Genomic DNA, 24,444 nt, shown 5'->3' on the forward strand with positions numbered 1-24,444 from the left:
TACATGGCCCCATCCATCCTCCCCTCAATATGGTGCAGTCGTCCTGTCCCCTTTGCAGAAAAGCATCCCCAAAGAATGATGTTACCACCTCCATGCTTCACGGTTGGGATGGTGTTCTTGGGGTTGTACTCATCCTTCTTCCTCCAAACACGGCGAGTGGAGTTTAGACCAAAAATCTCTATTTTTGTCTCATCAGACCACATGACCTTCTCCCATTCCTCCTCTGGATCATCCAGATGGTCATTGGCAAACTTCAGACGGGCCTGGACATGCGCTGGCTTGAGCAGGGGGACCTTGCGTGCGCTGCAGGATTTTAATCCATGACGGCGTAGTGTGTTACTAATGGTTTTCTTTGAGACTGTGGTCCCAGCTCTCTTCAGGTCATTGACCAGGAACTGCCGTGTAGTTCTGGGCTGATCCCTCACCTTCCTCATGATCATTGATGCCCCACGAAGTGAGATCTTGCATGGAGCCCCAGACCGAGGGTGATTGACCGTCATCTTGAACTTCTTCCATTTTCTAATAATTGCGTCAACAGTTGTTGCCTTCTCACCAAGCTGCTTGCCTATTGTCCTGTAGCCCATCCCAGCCTTGTGCAGGTCTACAATTTTATCCCTGATGTCCTTACACAGCTCTCTGGTCTTGGCCATTGTGGAGAGGTTGGAGTCTGTTTGATTGAGTGTGTGGACAGGTGTCTTTTATACAGGTAACGAGTTCAAACAGGTGCAGTTAATACAGGCAATGAGTGTAGAACAGGAGGGCTTCTTAAAGAAAAACTAACAGGTCTGTGAGAGCCGGAATTCTTACTGGTTGGTAGGTGATCAAATACTTATGTCATGCAATAAAATGCAAATGAATTACTTAAAAATCATACAATGTGATTTTCTGGATTTTTGTTTTAGATTCCGTCTCTCACAGTTGAAGTGTACCTATGATAAAAATTACAGACCTCTACATGCTTTGTAAGTAGGAAAACCTGCAAAATCGGCAGTGTATCAAATACTTGTTCTCCCCACTGTACATACAGTAAAGTACACACACTTAAGGTTAAAAAAAAAATGTTTTGAGCAAAATAGTGTTTTTTTAGACATTCAAGGGTTTGCCAATTCGAGTTGGTCTGATGGTGCACTCTGATATCATCTGCCTCCCCCTTGCTTGCGGGAACAATGAAGGAGCAATTGAGCACAAACGAGTAAAGGCCCACCCTCCCACTTGTGCCATGTACCACCTATTGAGGTGTGCCTTTTGTTAAGTAAATCAGGTGATCATTGAGGTTCTAGGGCAGTTGGAGTGGGTTTTTAAGTAAATTGGTTACTCAGGCCTGGGTGACTCACTTGGTTTGTCACGTTACCATTGTCTTTTATAGCTCTTAGAAGTAGATATGAGTGAATCCTGAGCACCATCTATATGTGTCTGTCATCATTCCAAAGTCCTAACATACAGTACAACCATGCCTTCCAACTGAGACTAAATGATCCAGAAGATTAACAACATGACAATATTCAACCCAATCTGGCATTACAGACCCCTCTTCTCTCGGCTATGTATCACTCATCAGAACGAGCTGCCTGTGAGATCATAACACATGATGGAACAGATCGAGGAGAAAAAGTGCCTTGGCACTCAACACGTGTTTCTGAGAGAGCCTTCAGCCCTGCGTTGTGCCTTCATAATAACCACCATCCTGCCAGAGCTGTTTTTGGCAAGTGCATCAAATTAATATCTGGCATGACTTCCACTTTTTATTTCGCAGCGAAACCTGAGGTCGACTCAATCCATTCATAATATATCCTTTGGAGAATAAAGAGTTTTGGCAAGGTGAAGAGAGGCACACAAAAGGAGAAAAAAAAAGTAGCAGGGTAACTGCACGAAAAGAACAAACAGTCTCAGTGAAAAGAGAGAGAGAAAGACAGCAAAGCAGAATGGGGCAGACAGACAAACGGGAAGAGAGAGATCAAGGTGCTTTGAGTAAAACTTCAGAGTTATGGCTTGTATCCTGGATTGCATTACGATGAGAGATTCATCACAGACCAATTTAAACATTATGTAACTAAAAGCACTCCTGACAAGTTTAAAGGGCAGATGTGACTTCAAGACAGAAACAGAGAGACAAACAGAAGACATTGTCACATCTTTAACACCACTTAGTTCAATGACAGACAATATAAGATCATGATCTTTCATCATCAGTAGGATATTCACACTTCCAAGACTTCACACATATTAGTCCTGTGTGAGACCCTAAACCTTGTGATGATAAAGATGTGATTGAAGACTAACTGTGCTGGTCCTTTATGAACTAGTGTGGTACACTTCTAGAGCTACGGATATAAGGTTTTAGCTGCAAGAGAACGCTTCTGAGATAAATGGGTTAAAAGTCCCTAACCCTCACTGGTTTGAATGGCGTCAGCTATTTTTTTTTTTTTTTAAATCTTGTATTCTTTTGAACTATTGACCTTTTAGAGTACATTGGACATTGAACAGAACAAGGCTATGTCAATAACTCAATTTTAACAAAAATGCCGATAGAACCTTATAGTCCCAAGCTCTCGCACTGTTACTGTGTGTGTGTGTGTGTGTGTGTGTGTGTGTGTGTGTGTGTGTGTGTGTGTGTGTGCATCCGTGTGTATGCTGTGAGGTGTGAGGTGCATTGGGACATTAGGAAGGCTTCAACATAGGTGCCTCAAGAACGCACATATTTACTTTATATAAGAACTATGCAAGAAATACCAGTGGTGTAAAATAACTAAGTACAAACACTTTGAAGTACTACTTAAAGGTAGACTAGAATTGTATGCCACATGCTTCGTAAACAACAGGTGTAGTAGATTTCCGCAACAACTAAGAGCGTTGAAGCACGAGGATAAACTTCTCAGCAGTTTTGGTCCCGTACCTACCACGCTCTAACAGCGTGAAGTGAAACCATGCACATGCGTAGATACTGTGTGTGACTGCGTAAGAGCGAAGTCTTGCATCTCGCTCACCGCAACATCTGTGGTGCTGCTCGTGGCAATGTCATTTAGCTGAGTCTACATTTAAGTAGTTTAAGCTTGGGCGATATTAGGCTTGGGCGATATACCGTTTATACCATATATTTTGACGATATAAGATATATACATGTCACGCCCTGACCATAGAGATCTTTTTATTCTCTATGTTTGGATGGTCAGGGTGTGACTCGGGTGGGAAACTCTTTGTTCTTTGTTTCAATGTTTTGGTTCTCAATCAGGGACAGCTGTCTATCGTTGTCTCTGATTGGGAATCACACTTAGGCAGCCTTTTTTCCTTTTGTAATTGTGGGTAGTTGTCTTTGTTAGTGGCATTATAGCCTAAGTAAGCTTCACAGTCATGTCCTAGTTCTTTGTTTTTGTTGGCGACATTTATAAATAAAATAAATGTACGCTCACCATGCTGCACCTTGGTCCGGTCATTTCCACGACGACAGCGATCGTGACAATATACACTGCTCAAAAAAATAAAGGGAACACTTAAACAACACAATGTAACTCCAAGTCAATCACACTTCTGTGAAATCAAACTGTCCACTTAGGAAGCAACACTGATTGACAATAAATTTCACATGCTGTTGTGCAAATGGAATAGACAAAAGGTGGAAATTATAGGCAATTAGCAAGACACCCCCAATAAAGGAGTGATTCTGCAGGTGGTGACCACAGACCACTTCTCAGTTCCTATGCTTCCTGGCTGATGTTTTGGTCACTTTTGAATGCTGGCGGTGCTCTCACTCTAGTGGTAGCATGAGACGGAGTCTACAACCCACACAAGTGGCTCAGGTAGTGCAGCTCATCCAGGATGGCACATCAATGCGAGCTGTGGCAAGAAGGTTTGCTGTGTCTGTCAGCGTAGTGTCCAGAGCATGGAGGCGCTACCAGGAGACAGGCCAGTACATCAGGAGACGTGGAGGAGGCCGTAGGAGGGCAACAACCCAGCAGCAGGACCGCTACCTCCGCCTTTGTGTAAGGAGGAGCAGGTGGAGCACTGCCAGAGCCCTGCAAAATGACCTCCAGCAGGCCACAAATGTGCATGTGTCTGCTCAAACGGTCAGAAACAGACTCCATGAGGGTGGTATGAGGGCCCGACGTCCACAGGTGGGGGTTGTGCTTACAGCCCAACACCGTGCAGGACGTTTGGCATTTGCCAGAGAACACCAAGATTGGCAAATTCGCCACTGGCGCCCTGTGCTCTTCACAGATGAAAGCAGGTTCACACTGAGCACATGAGCACATGTGACAGACGTGACAGAGTCTGGAGACGCCGTGGAGAATGTTCTGCTGCCTGCAACATCCTCCAGCATGTCCGGTTTGGCGGTGGGTCAGTCATGGTGTGGGGTGGCATTTCTTTGTGGGGCCGCACAGCCCTCCATGTGCTCGCCAGAGGTAGCCTGACTGCCATTAGGTACCGAGATGAGATCCTCAGACCCCTTGTGAGACCATATGCTGACACATGCACATTTGTGGCCTGCTGGAGGTAATTTTGCAGGGCTCTGGCAGTGCTCCTCCTTGCACAAAGGCGGAGGTAGCGGTCCTGCTGCTGGGTTGTTGCCCTCCTACGGCCTCCTCCACGTCTCCTGATGTACTGGCCTGTCTCCTGGTAGCGCCTCCATGCTCTGGACACTACGCTGACAGACACAGCAAACCTTCTTGCCACAGCTCGCATTGATGTGCCATCCTGGATGAGCTGCACTACCTGAGCCACTTGTGTGGGTTGTAGACTCCGTCTCATGCTACCACTAGAGTGAGAGCACCGCCAGCATTCAAAAGTGACCAAAACATCAGCCAGGAAGCATAGGAACTGAGAAGTGGTCTGTGGTCACCACCTGCAGAATCACTCCTTTATTGGGGGTGTCTTGCTAATTGCCTATAATTTCCACCTTTTGTCTATTCCATTTGCACAACAGCATGTGAAATTTATTGTCAATCAGTGTTGCTTCCTAAGTGGACAGTTTGATTTCATAGAAGTGTGATTGACTTGGAGTTACATTGTGTTGTTTAAGTGTTCCCTTTATTTTTTTGAGCAGTGTATATATATATATACATACAGTTGAAGGCGGACGTTTACATACACCTTAGCCAAATACATTTAAACTCAGTTTTTCCACAATTCCTGACATTTAAACCTAGTAAGAATTCCCTGTCTTAGGTCAGTTAGGATCACCACTTCATTTTAAGAATGTGAAATGTTAGAAGAATAGTAGAGAGAATGATTTATTTCAGCTTTTATTCCTTTCATCACATTCCCAGTGGGTCAGAAATTTACACACACTCAATTAGTATTTGGTAGCATTGCCTTTAAATTGTGTAACTTGGGTCAAACATTTTAGGTAGCCTTCCACAAGCTTCCCATTAGTTGGGTAAATTTTGGCCCATTCCTCCTGACAGAGCTGGTGTAACTGAGTCAGGTTTGTAGGCCTCCTTGCTCGCACACACTTTTTCAGTTCTGCCCACACTTTCTATGAGATTGAGGTCAGGGCTTTGTGATGGCCACCCCAATACCTTGACTCTGTTGTCCTTAAGCCATTTTGCCACAACTTTGGAAGTATGCTTAGGGTCATTGACCATTTGGAAGACCCATTTGCGACCAAGCTTTAACTTCCTGACTGATTTCTTGAGATGTTGCTTCAATGTATCCACATAATTTCCCTACCTCATGATGCCATCTATTTTGTGAAGTGCACCAGTCCCTCTTGCAGCAAAGGACCCCCACAACATGATGCTGCCACCGCCGTGCTTCACGGTTGCGATGGTGTTCTTCGGCTTGCAAGCCGCCCCCTTTTTCCTCCAAACATAACAATGGTCATTATGGCCAAACAGTTCTATTTTTGTTTCATCAGACCAGAGGACATTTCTCCAAAAAGTAAAATTTTTGTCCCCATGTGCAGTTGCAGACTGTAGTCTGGCTTTTTTATGGCGGTTTTAGAGCAGTGGCTTCTTCCTCGTTGAGCGGCCTTTCAGGTTATGTCAATATAGGACTCGATACTTTTGTACCTGTTTCCTCCAGCATCTTCACAAGGTCCTTTGCTGTTGTTCTGGGATTGATTTGCACTTTTCTCACCAAAGTACGTTCATCTCTAGGATACAGAACGCGTCTCCTTCCTGAGCGGTGACGGCTGCGTGGTCCCATGGTGTTTATACTTGCGTACTATTGTTTGTACAGATGAACGTGGTACCTTCAGGCGTTTGGAAATTGCTCCCAAGGATGAACCAGACTTGTGGAGGTCTCCAAGTAAAGAGCCACTGAGTTTGAAAATAGGCCTTGAAATACATCCACAGGTACACCTCCAATTGACTCAAATTATGTCAATTAGCCTATCAGAAGCTTCTAAAGCCATGACATCCTTTTCTGGAATTTTCCAAGCTGTTTACAGGCACAGTCACCTTAGTGTAAGTAAACTTCTGACCCACTGGAATTGCGATACATTGAATTATAAGTGAAATAATCTGTCTGTAAACAATTGTTGGAAAAATTACTTGTGTCATGCACAAAGTAGATGTCCTAACCGACAAAACTATAGTTTGTTAACAAAACATTTGTGGAGTGGTTGAAAAACAAGTTTTAATGACTCCAACCTAAGTGTATGTAAACTTCCGACTTCAACTGTGTAAATATATATATATATACACATACACACACACACACACACACACATAGACACACACACACGACCGTTCAAAAGTTTGGGGTCACTTAGACATTTCCATGTTTTTGAAAGAAATGCACATTTTTGGTCCATTAAAATAACATCAAATTAATCAGAAATACAGTGTAGACATTGTTACTGTTGTAAATTACTATCGTAGCTGGAAAAGGATGATTTTTAATGGAATATCTACATAGGCGCACAGAGGCCCATTATCAGCAACCATCACTCCTGTGTTCCAATGGCACGTTGTGTTAGCTAATCCATGTTGATCGTTTTAAAAGGCTAATTGATCATTAGAAAACCCTTTTGCAATTATGTTAGCACAGCTGAAAACTGTTGTTCTGATTAAAGAAGCAATAAAACTGGTTTTCTTTAGACTAGTTGAGTATCTGGAGCATCAGCATTTGTGGGTTCGATTACAGGCTCAAAATGACCAGAAACAAATTACTTTCTTCTGAAATTCGTCAGTCTATTCTTGTTCTGAGAAATTAAGGCTATTCTATGTGAGAAATTGCCAAGAAACTGAAGATCTGGTACAACGCTGTGTACTACTGCCTTCACAGAACAGAGCAAACTGACTCTAACCAGAATAGAAAGAGGAGTGGGAGGCCCCGGTGCACAACTGAGCAAGACGACAAGTACATTAGAGTGTCTAGTTTGAGAAACAGATGCCTCACAAGTCCTCAACTGGCAGCTTCATTAAATAGTACCCACACCACTGCCTCGCGGGGGCTGCGTGCTACACCACTGCTTATAACTAACTATAAGTTAAGTATAACTAGAAGAAATCTAAGAATTATATCCAGCTCAAGGCTCCAGCTATGCATTTGGCTTGCTAACTTGCTAGCTAAGTGGCTAGGTGTCAAGATAAAGCTTCTTGGTTACAGCAGAGACATTCAATCCCCTCCTTGATCAAGATCCCTATTACCTAAATTATTTTGTGTGTCAAAAAATATAACAGCGCCCCTTGTGTGCATATTCGGTAATACCGACGGTATGAAAGTCTAGATACCGCCCAACCCTAACTCTCATACACTTTCCCTGACACCACTTAAGTACTTGGTACATTTCAAATGCTCAGGCAGGACAGTAATATGTTCAGTAAAGCACCTATCAATCACTAAGTTTTGGAGTGAGCCCCTGGGTGTCCGTAAAAAAAAAAAAAAAAAAAAAAAAATTGGGCCGCCTGGTTTGCTTAATATAAGGAATTTGATGTATAGCATTTACTTTTAGTATGATAATTGATTGAGCACTTTTTCCACCAATGTACTTAAGTACTTATAAAACCAGATACATTTAGACTTTTACGTAAGTAGTATTTTACTGGGTGACTTTCACTTTTAGTTGAGTCACTTTCTATAAAGGTGCACTATGCAGAAATCGCTCTGCCATTTCCTGCTTGCTAAAATTCTAATAGTTAGCCTAATTTCAGTTTGTGACAAAACAAGGAAGTATAGTGTAGAGAGATTGTTAGGATGGTGCCGAAGAGAATGACTGACGTTTTAAATGCTCCTAACCAACTGTGCTATTTCGTTAGTTTTTTTTGCGTTGTTTGGAACTTATTTTTTTACACTTATTTTGTACATAATGTTGCTGCAACCGTCTCTTATGACTGAAAATAACTTCTGGACATCAGAAGAGCAATTACGCACCACGAACTGGAAGAAGCTTTTTCCTTTAACGAGTCCGACGAGAAGGATATACTGCTTTCCCGGGAACAGGCCCAAATCCCCGTCATTTGCATGAAGAAAAGACGAAGGGGGCGCAGATCGGGCTGCCTTCTGAGAATCCGTAGGCGAGCAAGTAAACTCCCACCGCCATCCGTTCTACTGGCTAACATGCAATCACTGGAAAATAAAATTGATGACCTACGATTAAGATTATCCTACCAATGGGACATTAAGAACTGTAATTTCTTGTGTTTAACCGAGCCGCGGCTGAGCGACGACATGAATAATATAGAGCTGGCGGGATTTTCATGCACAACAGAGAAGAAGCTACGTCTGGTAAAACGAGGGGTGGGGGTGTGTGTCTTTTTGTCAATAACAGCTGGTGCGCGATGTCTAATATTAAAGAAGTCCCGAGGTATCGCTCGCCTTAGGTAGAGCACCTTATGATTAGCTGAAGACCACAGCATCTACCAAGAGAGTTCTCATGTATATTATTCGTAGCCGTCTATTTACCACCACAGACCAATGCTGGCACTAAGACCGCACTCAACCAACTCTATAAGGCCATAAGCAAACAAGAAAATGCTCATCCAGAAGTGGCACTCCTAGTGGCAGGGGTCTTTAATGCAGGAAAACTTAAATCAGTTTTTCAAATTTTTACCAGCATCACACATGTGCAACCAGAGGTAAAAAAAACTCTAGACCACCTTTACTCCACACACAGAGATGCATACAAAGCTCTCCCCCCGCCCTCCATTTGGCAAATCTGACCATAATTCTATCCTCCTGAATCCTGCTTACAAGCAAAAACTAAAGCAGGAAGTACCAGTGACTCGCTCAATATGGATGTGGTCAGATGACGCGGATGCTACGCTACAGGACTGTTTTGCTAGCACAGACTGGAATATGTTCCGGTATTCATCCAATGGCATTGAGGAGTATACCACCTCAGTCACTGTCTTCATCAATAAGAGCATCAATGACGTCGTCGTCCCCACAGTGACTGTACGTACCAATCCCAACCAGAAGCCATGGATTACAGGCAACATCCACATCGAGTTAAAGGCTAGAGCTCCCGCTTTCAAGACGCGGGACACTAATCCGGACGCTTATAAGAAATTCTGCTATGCTCTCAGACAAACCATCAAACAAGCAAAGCGTCAATACAGGATTAAGATTGAATCCTACTACACCGGCTCTGACGCTCTTCGGATATGGCAGGGCTTGAAAACTATTACGGACTACAAAGGGAAATCCAGATGCGAGCTTGACCAGTGACGCGAACATACCAGACGAGCTAAATGCCTTTTATGCCCACTTTCAGGAAAGCAATACTGAAGCATGCAGAAGAGCACCAGAAGTTCTGGATGACTGTGTGATAACGCTCTCGGTAGCCTATGTGAGCAAGACCTTTAAACAGGTCAACATTCACAAAGCTGCGGAGCCAGACGGATTACCATGACTTGTACTCAAAGTAAGCTCGGACCAACTGGCAAGTGTCTTCACTGACATTTTCAATCTCTCCCTGACCGAGTCTGTAATACCTACATGTTTCAAGCAGACCACCACAGTCCCTGTGCCCAAGGAACTGAAGGTAACCTGCCTAAATGATTACCGTCCCGTAGCACTCACGTCGGTAGCCATGAAGTGCTTTGAAAGGCTGGTCATGGCTTACATCAACAGCATCCATCCTCTCTAGACCCACTCCAATTCGCCTACTGCCCCAACAGATCCACAGATGACGCAATCTCAATCGCACTCCACACTGAACTTTCCCACCTGGACAAAAGGAACACCTAAGCTAAGGACCCTGGGACTAAACACCTCCTTCTGCAACTGGATCCTCGGCATCTGACCGTAAGGTGCTACAGAGGGTAGTGCGTACGACCCAGTACATCACTGGAGCCAAGCTTCCTGTCATCCAGGACATACATAATAGCCTGTGTCAGAGGAAAGCCCATAAAATTGTCAGAGACTCCAGTCACCCAAGTCAGACTGTTTTCTCTGCTACCGCACGGCAAGCAGTTGCGGAGCACCAAGTCTAGGAACAAAAGGCTCCTTAACACCTTCTACCCCAAGCCATAAGACTGCTGAACAATTAATAAAATGGCCACCGGACTACTTACATTGACGACCCCCCCCCAACCATTTGTTTTGTACACTGCTGCTACTCGCTGTTTATTATCTATGCATAGTCACTTTACCCCTACTTACATGTACAAATTACCTCAACTAACCTGTACCCCCACACACTGACTCGGTACCCCCTGTATAAAGCCTCGTTATTGTAATTTTATTGTATTACTTTTTATTATTTTTTACTTTAGTTTATTTGGTAAATATTTTCTTAACTCTGAACTGCACTGTTGGTTAAGGGCTTGTAAGCATTTCACGGTAAGGTCTACACTTGTTGATTTTGGCGCATGTGACAAATAAAGTTTGACTTGATTTGAGAATCATTGTACCATCTAAACCGCTATAAAATATATTTTCCATAACCAAAAATATTGTATTTTCAGCTGTTTGAAGCTGGTGTACAAAACCAAAAGTAAAAGACGTAAAAATGTAACTTTAGAACGGGAAGCACAGAAGTAACACACATAGAACAGATCTACCACTTCTTAGACTTGCTTTCAATGAGAAAGAAATATGAGTTACAGATCTGTCAATGTCAATTTTGTCAGGTCGCCCGAAGTTACATATTGCAGCTTTAAGGTGTATTTACTTTTACTCAAGTATGAACATTTTGAACGTTTTCCACCACTACGAAATGCAACAATGCTGGCAGCCAAGTGCATGTGGAGGAATTTAGTGGAAAATATAATGCGTGAGCTCATTGTGTCAACGTGGGAGAGATAGTGTTTGCTCCACTCAGAGCAGATACTGCCTGGACCACTATTGTTCGCTATATGGTCAACATCAAGTCTCTGGAGAGAATGGCTACTGCCTACAGAGAATAGTGCAAATGCTGTAGTCAAAGATGATGTGTTACGGTAAGTTCTTTAATACGATGACGGTTGTTATCAAAATGTTCCACTTCAGGCACTCACAATACAAAACTACGTTTTTTATGTTAGATCACACATTACAGGCCGTATAGGAAATTCATAAATTCTTAATAAAAACAAGATAAATGCTTCACAAATCATTAACAAGCATAGTCATTACCTAAAAGGTAATTACTTCCATTCACTTATTAATGATTTCTAAAGAATCTACATAGGTCTTACGAGGAGTTTATGAAGTTTGGTTAAAGTGGCACCCAATGTTGGACTCAACATCCGACACCCTTCCTACAACCAACCACAGGTTTTCTGAAAGCATCATCCTATTTGTTTGCTTGTTGTTGTTTTTCTCTTCTCTCTCTGTGGTCTGCCTTGCCAAATGGCTATAAATCACTGTGCTTTTGGCTTTGTCTGAAGGCAGATAAATGTGGAGGCATCATGGAGGCCTTCTGGACCTGCTATAAGATTGAAGCTGTCAGCACTTAATGCAAATCTCCCTGCCTCCTCAGCCCTGCCTCCTCAGCCCTGCCTCCTCAGCCCTGCCTCCTCAGCCCTGCCTCCTCAGCCCTGCCTCCTCAGCCCTGCCTCCTCAGCCCTGCCTCCTCAGCCCTGCCTCCTCAGCCCTGCCTCCTCAGCCCTGCCCTGCCTCCTCAGCCCTGCCCTGCCTCCTCAGCCCTGCCCTGCCTCCTCAGCCCTGCCCTGCCTCCTCAGCCCTGCCTCCTCAGCCCTGCCTCCTCAGCCCTGCCCCCTCAGCCCTGCCTCCTCAGCCCTGCCTCCTCAGCCCTGCCTCCTCAGCCCTGCCTCCTCAGCCCTGCCCTGCCTCCTCAGCCCTGCCTCCTCAGCCCTGCCCTGCCTCCTCAGCCCTGCCTCCTCAGCCCTGCCTCCTCAGCCCTGCCTCCTCAGCCCTGCCTCCTCAGCCCTGCCTCCTCAGCCCTGCCTCCTCAGCCCTGCCTCCTCAGCCCTGCCTCCTCAGCCCTGCCTGCCCTGCCTCCTCAGCCCTGCCCTGCCCTGCCTCCTCAGCCCTGCCCTGCCTCCTCAGCCCTGCCCTGCCTCCTCAGCCCTGCCTCCTCAGCCCTGCCTCCTCAGCCCTGCCTCCTCAGCCCTGCCCTGCCTCCTCAGCCCTGCCCTGCCTCCTCAGCCCTGCCCTGCCTCCTCAGCCCTGCCCTGCCTCCTCAGCCCTGCCCTGCCTCCTCAGCCCAGCCCTGCCCTGCCTCCTCAGCCCAGCCCTGCCCTGCCTCCTCTGCCCAGCCCTGCCCTGCCTCCTCAGCCCAGCCCTGCCCTGCCTCCTCAGCCCAGCCCTGCCCTGCCTCCTCAGCCCAGCCCTGCCCTGCCTCCTCAGCCCAGCCCTGCCCTGCCTCCTCAGCCCAGCCCTGCCCTGCCTCCTCAGCCCTGCCCTGCCCTGCCTCCTCAGCCCTGCCCTGCCTCCTCAGCCCTGCCCTGCCTCCTCAGCCCTGCCCTGCCTCCTCAGCCCTGCCCTGCCTCCTCAGCCCTGCCCTGCCTCCTCAGGCTTTCCTGCCTGCTGGGGGAGACAGTGGAAATTCCCCAAGTGTGTACCGATTTGTGATTGTCTGACAAAAACAGGCAACACTAGGCTCGTCCTGACGAGGCCTGGAGTGCAAAGTGTGCTTCCAGTTCCTACGAGTGATTCCACTGCTTGGCTGCCTTCCACAGTGAAGCCTCAATCGAATAAAGCATGCATGTGTACTCCCTCAAACAGAAAAATATCTCTCTCTAAACATACCGTTTCCATTTCAATGATTGCTACAGCATTACCAAAAGCCTTTATTCTTATCTTTCTGAGAAAACTTGTAATAAAAAGTATAGCCTGTAATATATCATTCAAATCCCTATGTCTACAGATATGCAGCCAAACATAACTTACCTGCAAATGCTGAGCAGGAGAATGCCAGAAGCAACAGGGGTAGAATGGGTCTGTCTGCCATCAGAGTATTGTAGTCGTACTGTAGTAGTACTGGCCTACAGCTTCTCCAGAAGAGGACAGGATGTGATCACTGGCCGGCCTTCCCTTCCTCCTGGTTCTTCACAAGGACAACTCTTCTTTCACCTCACAGTCCGTCAGTAGAGAGAAATCTCACAGAAGCTCCCGCTGCAAAGTGAATGAGATGAAGTAGAGAGTTAGACAGAAATGTGGTGCATAACCGTTCAGCATGGCCAGAGTAGAGTAAGAGAGTGTGTGTCTCAAATGGCATGCTATTCCCTGCATAGTGCACTACTTTTGACCATACCCCTATTGGCCCAGATCAAAAGTAAAGCACCATATAGGGTGCCAATTGGGATGCAGAGTGGTAAGTAACAGAAGGGGCATTAGGATCTAGTTCCCTGTTGGACTGATGAGAAGAGACGTGAGAGAGGGGAGAAAGAGGGAAGACAGCGGCCCGGAGACCAGGAGGATTAATCTCATAGGGATATTTAGACGTCATGTGAGTTCTTAAGGTCCCTGTTTTTGGTACCCATACCGGCCACCCACCTACCCCACCATCGCCCATGCCCGGTCAGTCAAAGAGGGGTGTCTGAGGGTCGAGGAATTGCTGGGTGGCTGGTGGGTGTGAAAACCCTGTTTTCTGAACATGGTATGGGGGGGATTTCACACAGTTTAATTGAGATCGTTGGGAAAGACTGGATCCTCCACCGGGGTCTTGGCTAAACTGCTTAGCGGTGGTGGGGTTGACCGTGCTGCTAATCAGCATGACCATGGCTGAACTGTTGAACTTGACAGGGCTAACTAAGCTCACATACTGCTAGCCCACCCTCTCTAATAGGGCTAAGGACCATAACATCCTTATGGTCTCAATTCATTCAATTGCTATTGTTCCTCATATTAACACAATAACAATAAATGCTCTCAAATTAATGAATGGATAATTCAATGGATCATATATGTCCTGATAAAACAGAATAATATTAATAAAAAAACTTGTCTTTTTACCATTATATTTAATTAAATGCTTCTGTATTGTAGTTCTAAACCACAGATTCTCAACATTTTGCAACTCAAAGCTTTGATATGTCAAAAACGGTAACAACAATGCAACAACTATCATGTGTCATCCACATTAAATCAGTCTTTAAAAAAAAAACATTTTCAGAAACACAAAGGCATTGGAATTCGACTGGTGGTCTAGTCTGTCTGTGTCTTAGCCAAATGCTCTCGGTGTCCATTTGTTTGCATGCCAAAGATACAGTATGTATGGCTTGACAACTATAGAAAAGTTGGCTACAGCATATAAGGTAGGGGACCAGCTAGATCAAAAATATGCTTTGAATGTAATTTATCCTGGCTATTTTTCAACATGGTGACAGGCCTTGTTATTATTCAGTTATATTTGGGTGAAACTGTTTGTTCGTTTTTTTCTCAAACAGACTATGAGCAGATTGAACTTTTTCTCTTCTAAAAGTAATATGTTGAAATATTTTGTAAAATAATAAGTGAACAATAAGCCTGCCTCAGTATCACAACATCAGTCAAAAAAGGGAAAAACCTTTTTCATAGCTCATTGACTTGTTAGGATTACCTTATAAAAGCAGTGGATTCTCTGAACAATAGAGCAATAATGCAGCACACACAGGAATGCAACACTGCAGTAAAGCCCTTCAGATTAGGACCCCAGTGCAGAGTCCTGACAGGCCAGAGGCCAGCCCCAGTGGTTTCCTCTCTCTGTAGAGCCAACACAGACTTAATTCATGCATTGTGCTCTGTATTTCTCTACTCTGTATGTACGGTCTGCCTTATCACGTAATGATCTGATGTGTCAACGTCAGAATCTTATTAAAATGTTCATGTTTGTTCCCCTTAGACTTACCTGCCAACCCACCTCAAAGCAACATGAGTTCAGAATCTATCCTATAGAAAATGTAATAGTTGGGCCAGTGGCCAGCAGCGCTCATGGACCATGGCGGCCGTCGGTTGTTAACAAGTCTGGTGTAAGAAGACATGCTGGTCATCTGGTGTGACCGCCCGGCCACTGATGAGATCCGAGTGAGAGAGATGTGGTCATGTCACAGATGGAGCATCTCTGTCTTTTTCCGACTTCACACACCTCTTCACCTTTCCACAGCAGCAGAGTGCATGGGAGGAGAGCTGTACGGACGGACGGAAGCCTAAGGAGGGCTAAGGTGCACCGCTGTGCTCCACAGTGCAAACAGCGGCTGGGACAAAAGGGCCTTTCAGACCCTGGCGGCTGCGTGGGCTGGGAAGTCATTTTGGAGGATCACGACAAATATTACACTTCCAGCTCGCCGGGCGCGGCTAGTGCCTTCTTTTGACTTGTGGGCCCCTTTCCCAACGCCCCTCTTCCCCCTTCATGTGGAGGTAAACTGTGTCCCTCCATTATCCTCTCTAGGACAAAGACCATATCAAAGGGAAAGTAGATGACAAAATATTATTCACACAGCATTGAGGCCAGGGCTGAACTGTTTCGCGACACCACAGAGCACAGAGTGGCCTAGGGCAAGAAGAGCGAAACAAGAGAAAGTGCTGAGAAAGATAAACGGACTGAAGGGTTTTCGCTTGCTCCCAGAGATCAGATTGATGGTTGTGACAGTTGGTTCAGCAGCACTTTCATTATGCCTAATTGTTGCCAGAGGGAAAAAAAAGCACTGGCCCAGCATATTGTGAAAGAGTCAAGTCAACCATTCTATTGGTTGATTGCATTGGTCTGGACTCTGGATTCAAACCGACGCGAGAAATTGACAGACTTTTTGTTGCCGTAACAGTAGGATCACCTCATGTGACTTCTCTTTAAACTTCAGCCGTCCGTCCAAACAGAGCTTCCATTTCACTCCAAGCTGCTCTGGAAAACACATTAGAAACACTGCAGACCCCAGACTGAACATAATAAGTAGCTATGAAGTAATCTACACTCTTGCGGCGTCAGAGGCAGCATATATGCCACAAGGTTTCCGAAATAGGCAGAGTTGTTTACATAAACAAACTGAGATGAACGAACGAACGTACTACTATGGCCGTACGTAGCAACCGTCTAGGAGTAGGAGTGCTGATCTAGGATCAGCCAAGCCTGTCCATGTAATCGTATTCGTTGTGATCTAAAAGGCTAAACTGATCCTAGATCAGCACTCCTACTCTGAGACGCTTGAAACATATGGCCCTTGGTCACATCTAGGCCTAATGCAAAAAATGATACTAAAACAGTTTTATGAGTTTTAGGCATCCCTAGTAGGCAGACCATGAATCAACGGTGTGATAGGGCTGTTAATGTAAGTCCCTTCTATCTAACAAAGGAGGGAAAAGGCTGTGTAATGAAGGATGTCCATTGAGAGTCGCAAACCACCCAGAGACCAGTTACTTGCATGCTCGGCCACTCTTATGCCGGATCAAGCATAAATCACCTATTAAATACGGCTAGTGTGTCTGAATGAGCGTCTCCAACCACCTCATCTCAGTTCATTAGTCCATCTGGATAACGACCCCTCCAGAAAATGAACTACGTTTCTGCACTAGGACACAAGTTTCATAACCGAAAATGACACTCATTTGTCTGCTGTCATTTCACTACTTCACTGATTGAAGTAGGCTGGCTGGTTCTTCAGACTAAACAAAGTTCAGTTTCTCAATTGCGTAAGACACCGATGATGCAGACTAGAGTAACTCCACTTGTTTATAATAGAAAATGTGGTCGTTCAGAAGAGACCAATCTTCCCTCCCCACATCCCCTCGTGGAAGTGCAATGCCAAGTGTCAATGCAAGGATACACTAGGGACGTAAGTCTTGATGCATGTGTGAGTGTGTGTGTGACCGGGACTGACCAGCTGCACACTCTCCCCATCCATCTGTGTACTATTTACTATGCCTATGACCCCTGAGTGAGTGAACCCACATGCAACACACATATACACACACATACAGCCGGACCTTCCGCTCATACACTGAACGTCGTCAGTATTTGTGATGGGGGGGGGGGGGGGGGGGAAATCGATATTTACATATCGGGATATTATTTTTGACAATATATTGTATCATTTTTACAAAATCGCAATATTATTTTTGTGCTAGTTGGCTGTACCTGAACCAAAACTCCAGTATTCTTCCTTCATAGCCTGTTCTTCATCTTACATGTATTCTTAAATAGGGAGACAATTTGTTTTCAGCTATTTTATTCCATGACTGATCGTAACTCGTTTTCTCATGGCTCTCTCTTATCCCCCCGCAGAAGACATATGGTGAGCAATATGTTTGGAACATCGAATCGCAATAAAATCATAGTATCGAATCGCAATACATATAGAATCGTGAGAATCGCAATACATATCGTATCAGCACCTAAGTATCATAATAATACAATATTGCGAGGTCCATGGCAATTCCCGGCACGAGACAGTATTTGTGATCTATAAGAGTGAGTCACAACTGAGTACATACACACAAGCACCAACAAGCACATATTCCAGGAATTTTCCCTGGCCCTGCTTTTCTCTCTCTCTGAGTCAGTTCAGTTATTCACTGATATAGAGACCGAGGGCATACTTTGTTATCAGGCATGGCCTCACCTTGTGTGTTTTCATCACCTCACCTAAGGCATGAGTCACAGGTCTCTCACCCGTCTTCATACTTCTGACACCATGGAATAGGTACAAGCCCTTACCTCAGCTATCATACATAGCTATCAAACACAGGTAAAAGCTAAGCTATCAAAAATATAGCATTCAAACATTGGCACAACACTATAGTTGCTATCAAACATAAGTATGTCTCATTATACAGTACAATGGGCTTAGCTTCACCTGATTAACACAGTCTATCATGCCCCAGACTCTACCTACCATGCCCTTCAGAGCTGCACAATAATAATACATTTACATTTAAGTCATTTAGCAGACGCTCTTATCCAGAGCGACTTACAAATAATCCTCCTCGAAACTCCCTAAAGCAAGTCTTTAGAAAGCAATTAAATCAGCTTTCTGACACAGAGCTCGATTTGAAATCAATAGCTTTTTTTAGCTCATGTTTTATAACTAAATCAATTAAGGCTTTTCCCATATCATATGTGCTACATCTCTGATATTATTTCATCATAACAAGGGAAACAGTTACTGTATGTCCACTTTCATCAAGTCAATAACATTATTATGATGCATAAACGGGTTTCTGAAAAAGGCTCCTAAAATGACAAAATCAGCATTAGTTCGTGAGAACTCAAACTAAAAGGAAGATACTGTACATGCATACTGCAAACGTACCAATCGTTACTGTAAATCCCTTCACATCCTATCGGAAGTAAGTTTGTATCATACATTGCTTTCACATCAGTGACGTCACACTGGAACACAACTTGTTGAAGGCAGGGATACACAACAAAATAACACAGAAGATTGATGTTCAGCACGAAGATGCTATCTGTTTATGGCAGGTCAGTAGTGTAACTTTGAACTTAATTCCCAACAGTGATCCTCTGACCTTGTTGTCTAAATCAAAGGTTGCACAAATAAATACCCTAGTCTAATACTAATGTAACCTAATATCATAAAGCCTGCAGTACTATGTTTGATTTAGTTATAGACAGTTATAAACCATTAATTGCATATTTGAAGCAACAATGATGACATCAATTGAGAGGGGATAGGTAGCTGTAGGTGTGTGGAAAGACCATGCAACTGCCATGTGTGTTTGGTTTTGAGAGCATGTTTCAATATACTCAAAATGTTATGTTTGCAAATAGCTGTTGGGACAGTTGTTTAGCCATGACAGCATGGGAAGTCATACATGTAGATAAGAGGAAAAACACCCATAATGCTGAATTTCATGTGTGAATTCATCGGAAGAACATTTTGCGCAGCACTGTGCCGTGTTATCAAATAAACAATGAAAACAAAAGCCAAAGCACTTTTTGGTTTGCGAATGTGTAACACGGTCGACAACAAATTTCACTTGCAAACATACTGTCCATCAAACAACATCAGACATAAAACGTGCCGTATTTTGTATCCAGTGAGGAGCTGTGAGCCGCGGACATACTACTTATTTGCTTCAGTCAGAGTTGTGTACATTATAAAAATTATTTCCATAAAACAATGTAATATGTAGGCTTAACGTAATTCTTTATTTTTCTTGCTATACGCTAGCATAACAGGTTGGAAAACGTGTAAAACTTCTGACGTAGCCTACCATGCAGAATCTCCAGAAATGTCAAAGTAAACTTTCTTGGAAGTTGTAGCTTGCCTTCCAGCGGTTCGAATGGATGCGAAATGTATCCTTTCCTTTCCTTTGAAAAACATAAAAACACAACCGCGTCCTTGGAAAACAACGTTAGTTGTCAGGTTACAGAATTTGCAATAGTGAGTCCACTACTATCGCTTAAAAGTTTGAAATAGGCTACCTATCCCCCTTTTCACTAAGAACTTCATTTTGGGGGTGGGTCTTGTGATAGGAGGAGGGTGCAAGGTAGACTAGCTACATCAATCAAGAGATTAATGCTGTCATTGGAGACGAGCAGACAGTTGCGGCCCTGCTGTCATTCAAGTGTAAGTATAATTATGGTAAAAACAGATTGCACATTATGGCATTAGACACACACAATATAGGCTAATATAACTATCTAATTCATAACAGATTATTGTTATTATGGGGATTTAAAATGAAGTTAAGGGGATGTCAGGGGAAGTTAAAATATGACATTAATTATTCATATTAAAGGCCAATGTTGGTACTCTTCAAGCAGCATTTTCCAATGTTGTTTTTTTAGTTGAGAAAACCATGACCAATCAAGTTGGAGCTATGGCGTTATATTGATGCCACATCTAACACGAGTTTGTGCGCGTGAATCTTCTAACTCATTCGATTGCACGTTACGTTGCAGACTTGTATCCTCTAAATCGTGAGAGGAAAACAATATGTGCATGTCTGTAGGCATTCACCTGCACAAGCACAAAATGTTTCAACGCATGCACAAATTAAAAATTATACACATTCGGACACGCGAATTGCTAACTCTGCGTGCGCACAAACACAAATTAAAAATTATACACATTCGGACACGCGAATTGCTAACTCTGCGTGCGCACAAAACATATTTGAGCACATGCACGAAACTGTTTCTCCTTGCGCTCAACTACTTGTCTACACACCACGTTCAGCCAATCAGGGAACAATTGTATTGCCAAAAAAACATTGGCTAGAGTAGTGGAGTGCTGATCAAGGGAAAGCATCAGACTGGGCATCAGAAATCTAAGGCTGTCTAAAGATATGCCAGAAGTATTCTCTCTCTCTCCCATCAAGGTCTTGTTCCTTGGTTTTCTCTATTCATGCCATTGACGTAACGGCTACATGTTTATTACGTGACTCTTTTGTTAGCCTCGAATGGTCAAGAAAATAGGAAAACAATTGAATATGTAGAAAAAATACAAATGTAGATTTCTGCAAGGGGGCTATATTTAACGTTAAAAAAAGTTGAATCGTAAAATGTTCCATGTGCTCTCCGCCTCCCAGAGAGTTATCATCTGACATGTCTATGTAACTATCTAGTTCGCTGTGCGTGCTAGTTAACGTTTCAATCAGTGACGTCACTCGGCCTGAGACCTCAATGTAGTTGTTTGCCATGCACTGCAAAGGCTGCAGGTTTTGTGGAGTGGTGTTCCTGGTTGAAGCCCAAATTGGGGCGAGGAGAGGGACGGAAGGAAGCAAGTCTGCGTGTTTATTTTTGGTTTTATTATCATTGTGGGAACCAAAAGTCCTCACAATGATAGTAAAACAGGGCACATTTTGATAAGTGGGGACATTTTGCAGGGCCCCACAAGGCAAAACGCTATTTTAGGTTTAGAGTTCAAATTAGGGTGAGGGGCTAGTTTTAAAGAAAATAGTTTTTTGAATGGGAATCATTTGTTTGGTCCCCACAAGGATAGTCAAACAAACATGTGTGTCTGTGTTAGAGAGGATATTGATATTATTTCCTGCATATATGTACCTACCTCGACATCTCTGAACAAACAGACATCACAGCAAAACATCTCTCCACAGAGGTAAATGCTATACGGAAGGGTACAACACAAATTTCAGTGGATTTCAGTGGAGTGGATTTGCCACTAATTAGCCGGCACCTGTGACAGGAGGGGAGGAAACTTTGTTATGGAACACCTTGATACCTTCACGGCAACACTGATGTGCCGCTTCTGAGAGTTGACAAGCTAACGCTCAAAGGGCTAAAATCATTTTACATCTCATACATATGTATGATGAAGGTGAAAGGCCTGCATGTATTTTATGTTTATTTGGGTTTAGGGTAGGCCCGACATCTGACAGGGAGAAAAAAAAATATGAATAAGAAAATAAAAATAACATGATATCTTTGAATTTCTGTGAAGTAAAAGTAGTACTATAGTTAGTATAGTATGCTATCCTATAGTTAGTAGTCAGGTCAGTGAAAAGGAAAAAAAGTAACATTGAGAATTGGCTAAAAAGAGGAAAGGAGCTGGGGTGTACTTTGTATGAAAAATTCATTCTTCACATTTTAATATAAACCCGAAGAGTAAGGAAAAAATACATTTGGCTTCAATTTTGACAAAACCGTTGCAAGGTCATAACTTCAAACCACACTATTTTATCGTGAGCCAGCCAAGTGATGTGCCTTTGGCATATTTGGCTCTACTCTGTTAACTTGTTGTTCATTTACTAAGCACAGTTTGTCACAGGAACCATTTCTCACATATGAGCAATGATCTCTGTGGAATGTGGTGTATAACCACTGACCTTTGTCTCACGAAGAGTGATAATGCTTTTTACCTGAGTAATGAATGAGCGAACATGCAAAGGCATCATAAGATGCCCATTGGACAATAGCTCATAGTTTGAATAGAGTGAAAAAGTCAAGGACTAGCCAACAGAATGGCACAGCATGTTCATCTTGTGCAGAGAAAGAAAATCCCAATATAATGAGACTCTTGATTGTTGATATATATATATATATATCATATTTTAATCAAACAATTCATGGAAAATAACAGCATATTAAATGCATGGTCATGACGTCTTCGTGATAACCTATTTTGGAGAATTAGTTGGTCCTAGCATGTCAGAATTATTTGTAAAACATAATACTGCCCTCCTGTGGCTGTTTGCAAATAGCACTCCTCCTGATTCCTATGAAGATGCAGGCCAACAAATATTTCCTCTTCCTCGCCCTTCTATTGTCAGCACTGTATTGTCAGACAAATGCTAATGTATTTGTGGTTCATCATGGCACTATTTGTAAGTTTGAAGAAGTATTGTCTGTGTTTAAAATAGACACAAAGCAACTCTGCCAAATGAACATTAATTATATTTCGATTTCCTATGGCTGCATTTACACAGGCAGCCCAATTCTGATATTTTTTCCACTAATTGGTCTTTTGACCAATCACATCAGATCTTTTTCAGAGCTGATCTGATTGGGCAAATGTGAAAAAAATATCAGATTTGGGCTGCCTGTGTAAACGCAGCCTAAGAAACGCCATCTGCATGTTGAGCGCAGTTCAAAATCAAATGCAATTTTATTGGTCACATTTACGTGTTTAGCAGAGGTTATTGCGAGTGTAGCTAAATGCTTGTGTTTCTAGCTCTGACAGTGCAGTAATATATAACAGGTAATATCTAACAATTTCACAACACACACAAATCTAAGTAAAGTAATTAAGAACATATAAATATATGAACGAGCAATGTCAGAGCGGCATAGACTAAGATACAGTAGAATAGAATACAGTATATACATATGAAATGAGTAATAGAAAATATGTAAATATTTTTAAAGTGACTAGTGTTCCATTTATTAAAGTGGCCAGTGATTTCAAGTCTATGTATATAGGCAGCAGACTCTAATGTGCTAGTGATGGCTATTTAACAGTCTGATGGCCTTGAGACAGAAGCTGTTTTTCAGTCTCTCTGTCCCAGCTTTGATGCACCTGTCCTGACCTCACCTTCTGGATGATAGCGGGGTGAGCAGGCAGTGGCTCGGGTGGTTGTTGTCCTTGATCTTTTTGGCCTTCCTGTGACATCGAGTGCTGTAGGTGTACTGGAGAGCCCTGCGGTTGCGGGTGGTCCAGTTTCCGTACCAGGCGGTGATACAGCCCAACAGGATGCTCTCAATTGTGCATCTATAAAAGCTTGTGAGGGTTTTAGGCGCCAAGCCAAATTTTTTCAGCCTCTTGATGTTGACGAGGGGCTGTTGAGCCTTCTTCACCACACTGTCTTTGTGGATGGACCATTTCAGTTTGCCAGTGATGTGTACACAGAGGGACTTGAAGCTTTCTACCTTCTCCACTGTGGTCCCATCGATGTGGATAGGGGGGTGCTCCCTCTGCAGTTTCCTCAAGTCCACAATCATCTGTTTTGTTGACATTGAGTGAGGTTATTTTCCTGGCACCACACTCCCAGAGCCCTCACCTCCTCCCGGTAGGCTTTCTCGTCATTGTTGGTAATCAAGCTTACTACTGTTGTGTCGTCTGCAAACTTGATGATTGAAATGGAGGTGTGCATGGCCACACAGTCATGGGTGAACAGGGAGTACAGGAGGGGGCTGAGAATACACCCTTGTGGGGCCCGAGTTTTGAGGATCAGCGAAATGGAGGTGTTGTTTCCTACCTTCACCACCTGTGGGCAGCCCGTCAGAAAGTCCAGAACCCAGTTGCACAGGGCAGGGTTCAGACCCAGGGCCTCGAGCTTGATGATGAGCTTGGAGGGTACTATGGTGTTGAATGCTGAGCTATAGTCAACTAACAGCATTTTTACATAAGTATTCCTCTTGTCCAGATGGGATAGGGCAGTGTGCAGTGCGATGGCGATTGCATCGTCTGTGGATCTATTGGGGAGGTAGGCAAATTGAAGTGGGTCTAGGGTGACAGGTAAGGTAGATATGATCCTTGACTAGTCTCTCAAAGCACTTCATGATGACAGAAGTGAGTGCTACGGGGCGATAGTCATTTACCTTTGCTTTCTTGGGTACAGGAACAATGGTGGCCATCTTGAAGCATGTGGGGACAGCAGACTGGGATAGGGAGAGATTGATTATGTCCGTAAACACACCAGCCAGCTGGTCTGCGCATGCTCTGAGAACACGGCTAGAGATGCCCTCTGGGCCGGCAGCCTTGCGAGGGTTAACACGCT

The 24,444-nt window shown here is 43.8% G+C and overlaps 1 protein-coding gene across 1 annotated transcript in view; it reads right to left on the minus strand.

The window, feature by feature from the left end:
• Nucleotides 1-19,691, minus strand: part of LOC120052611 (transforming growth factor beta receptor type 3-like) — a 132,149-nt gene extending 112,458 nt beyond the window's left edge. The window contains exons 1-2 of the mRNA XM_038999622.1: nt 19,477-19,691; nt 13,219-13,443 (exon numbers count right to left, since the gene is read on the minus strand). Of these exons, the coding sequence (XP_038855550.1) occupies nt 13,219-13,279 (61 nt within the window). The 5' untranslated portion in view covers nt 13,280-13,443; nt 19,477-19,691. The remainder of the gene's footprint in view (nt 1-13,218; nt 13,444-19,476) is intronic.
• Nucleotides 19,692-24,444: the final 4,753 nt, after the last annotated feature.

The sequence above is a fragment of the Salvelinus namaycush genome, chromosome 8, assembly GCF_016432855.1.
Source record: "Salvelinus namaycush isolate Seneca chromosome 8, SaNama_1.0, whole genome shotgun sequence".
NCBI classification, from domain to species: domain Eukaryota; kingdom Metazoa; phylum Chordata; class Actinopteri; order Salmoniformes; family Salmonidae; genus Salvelinus; species Salvelinus namaycush.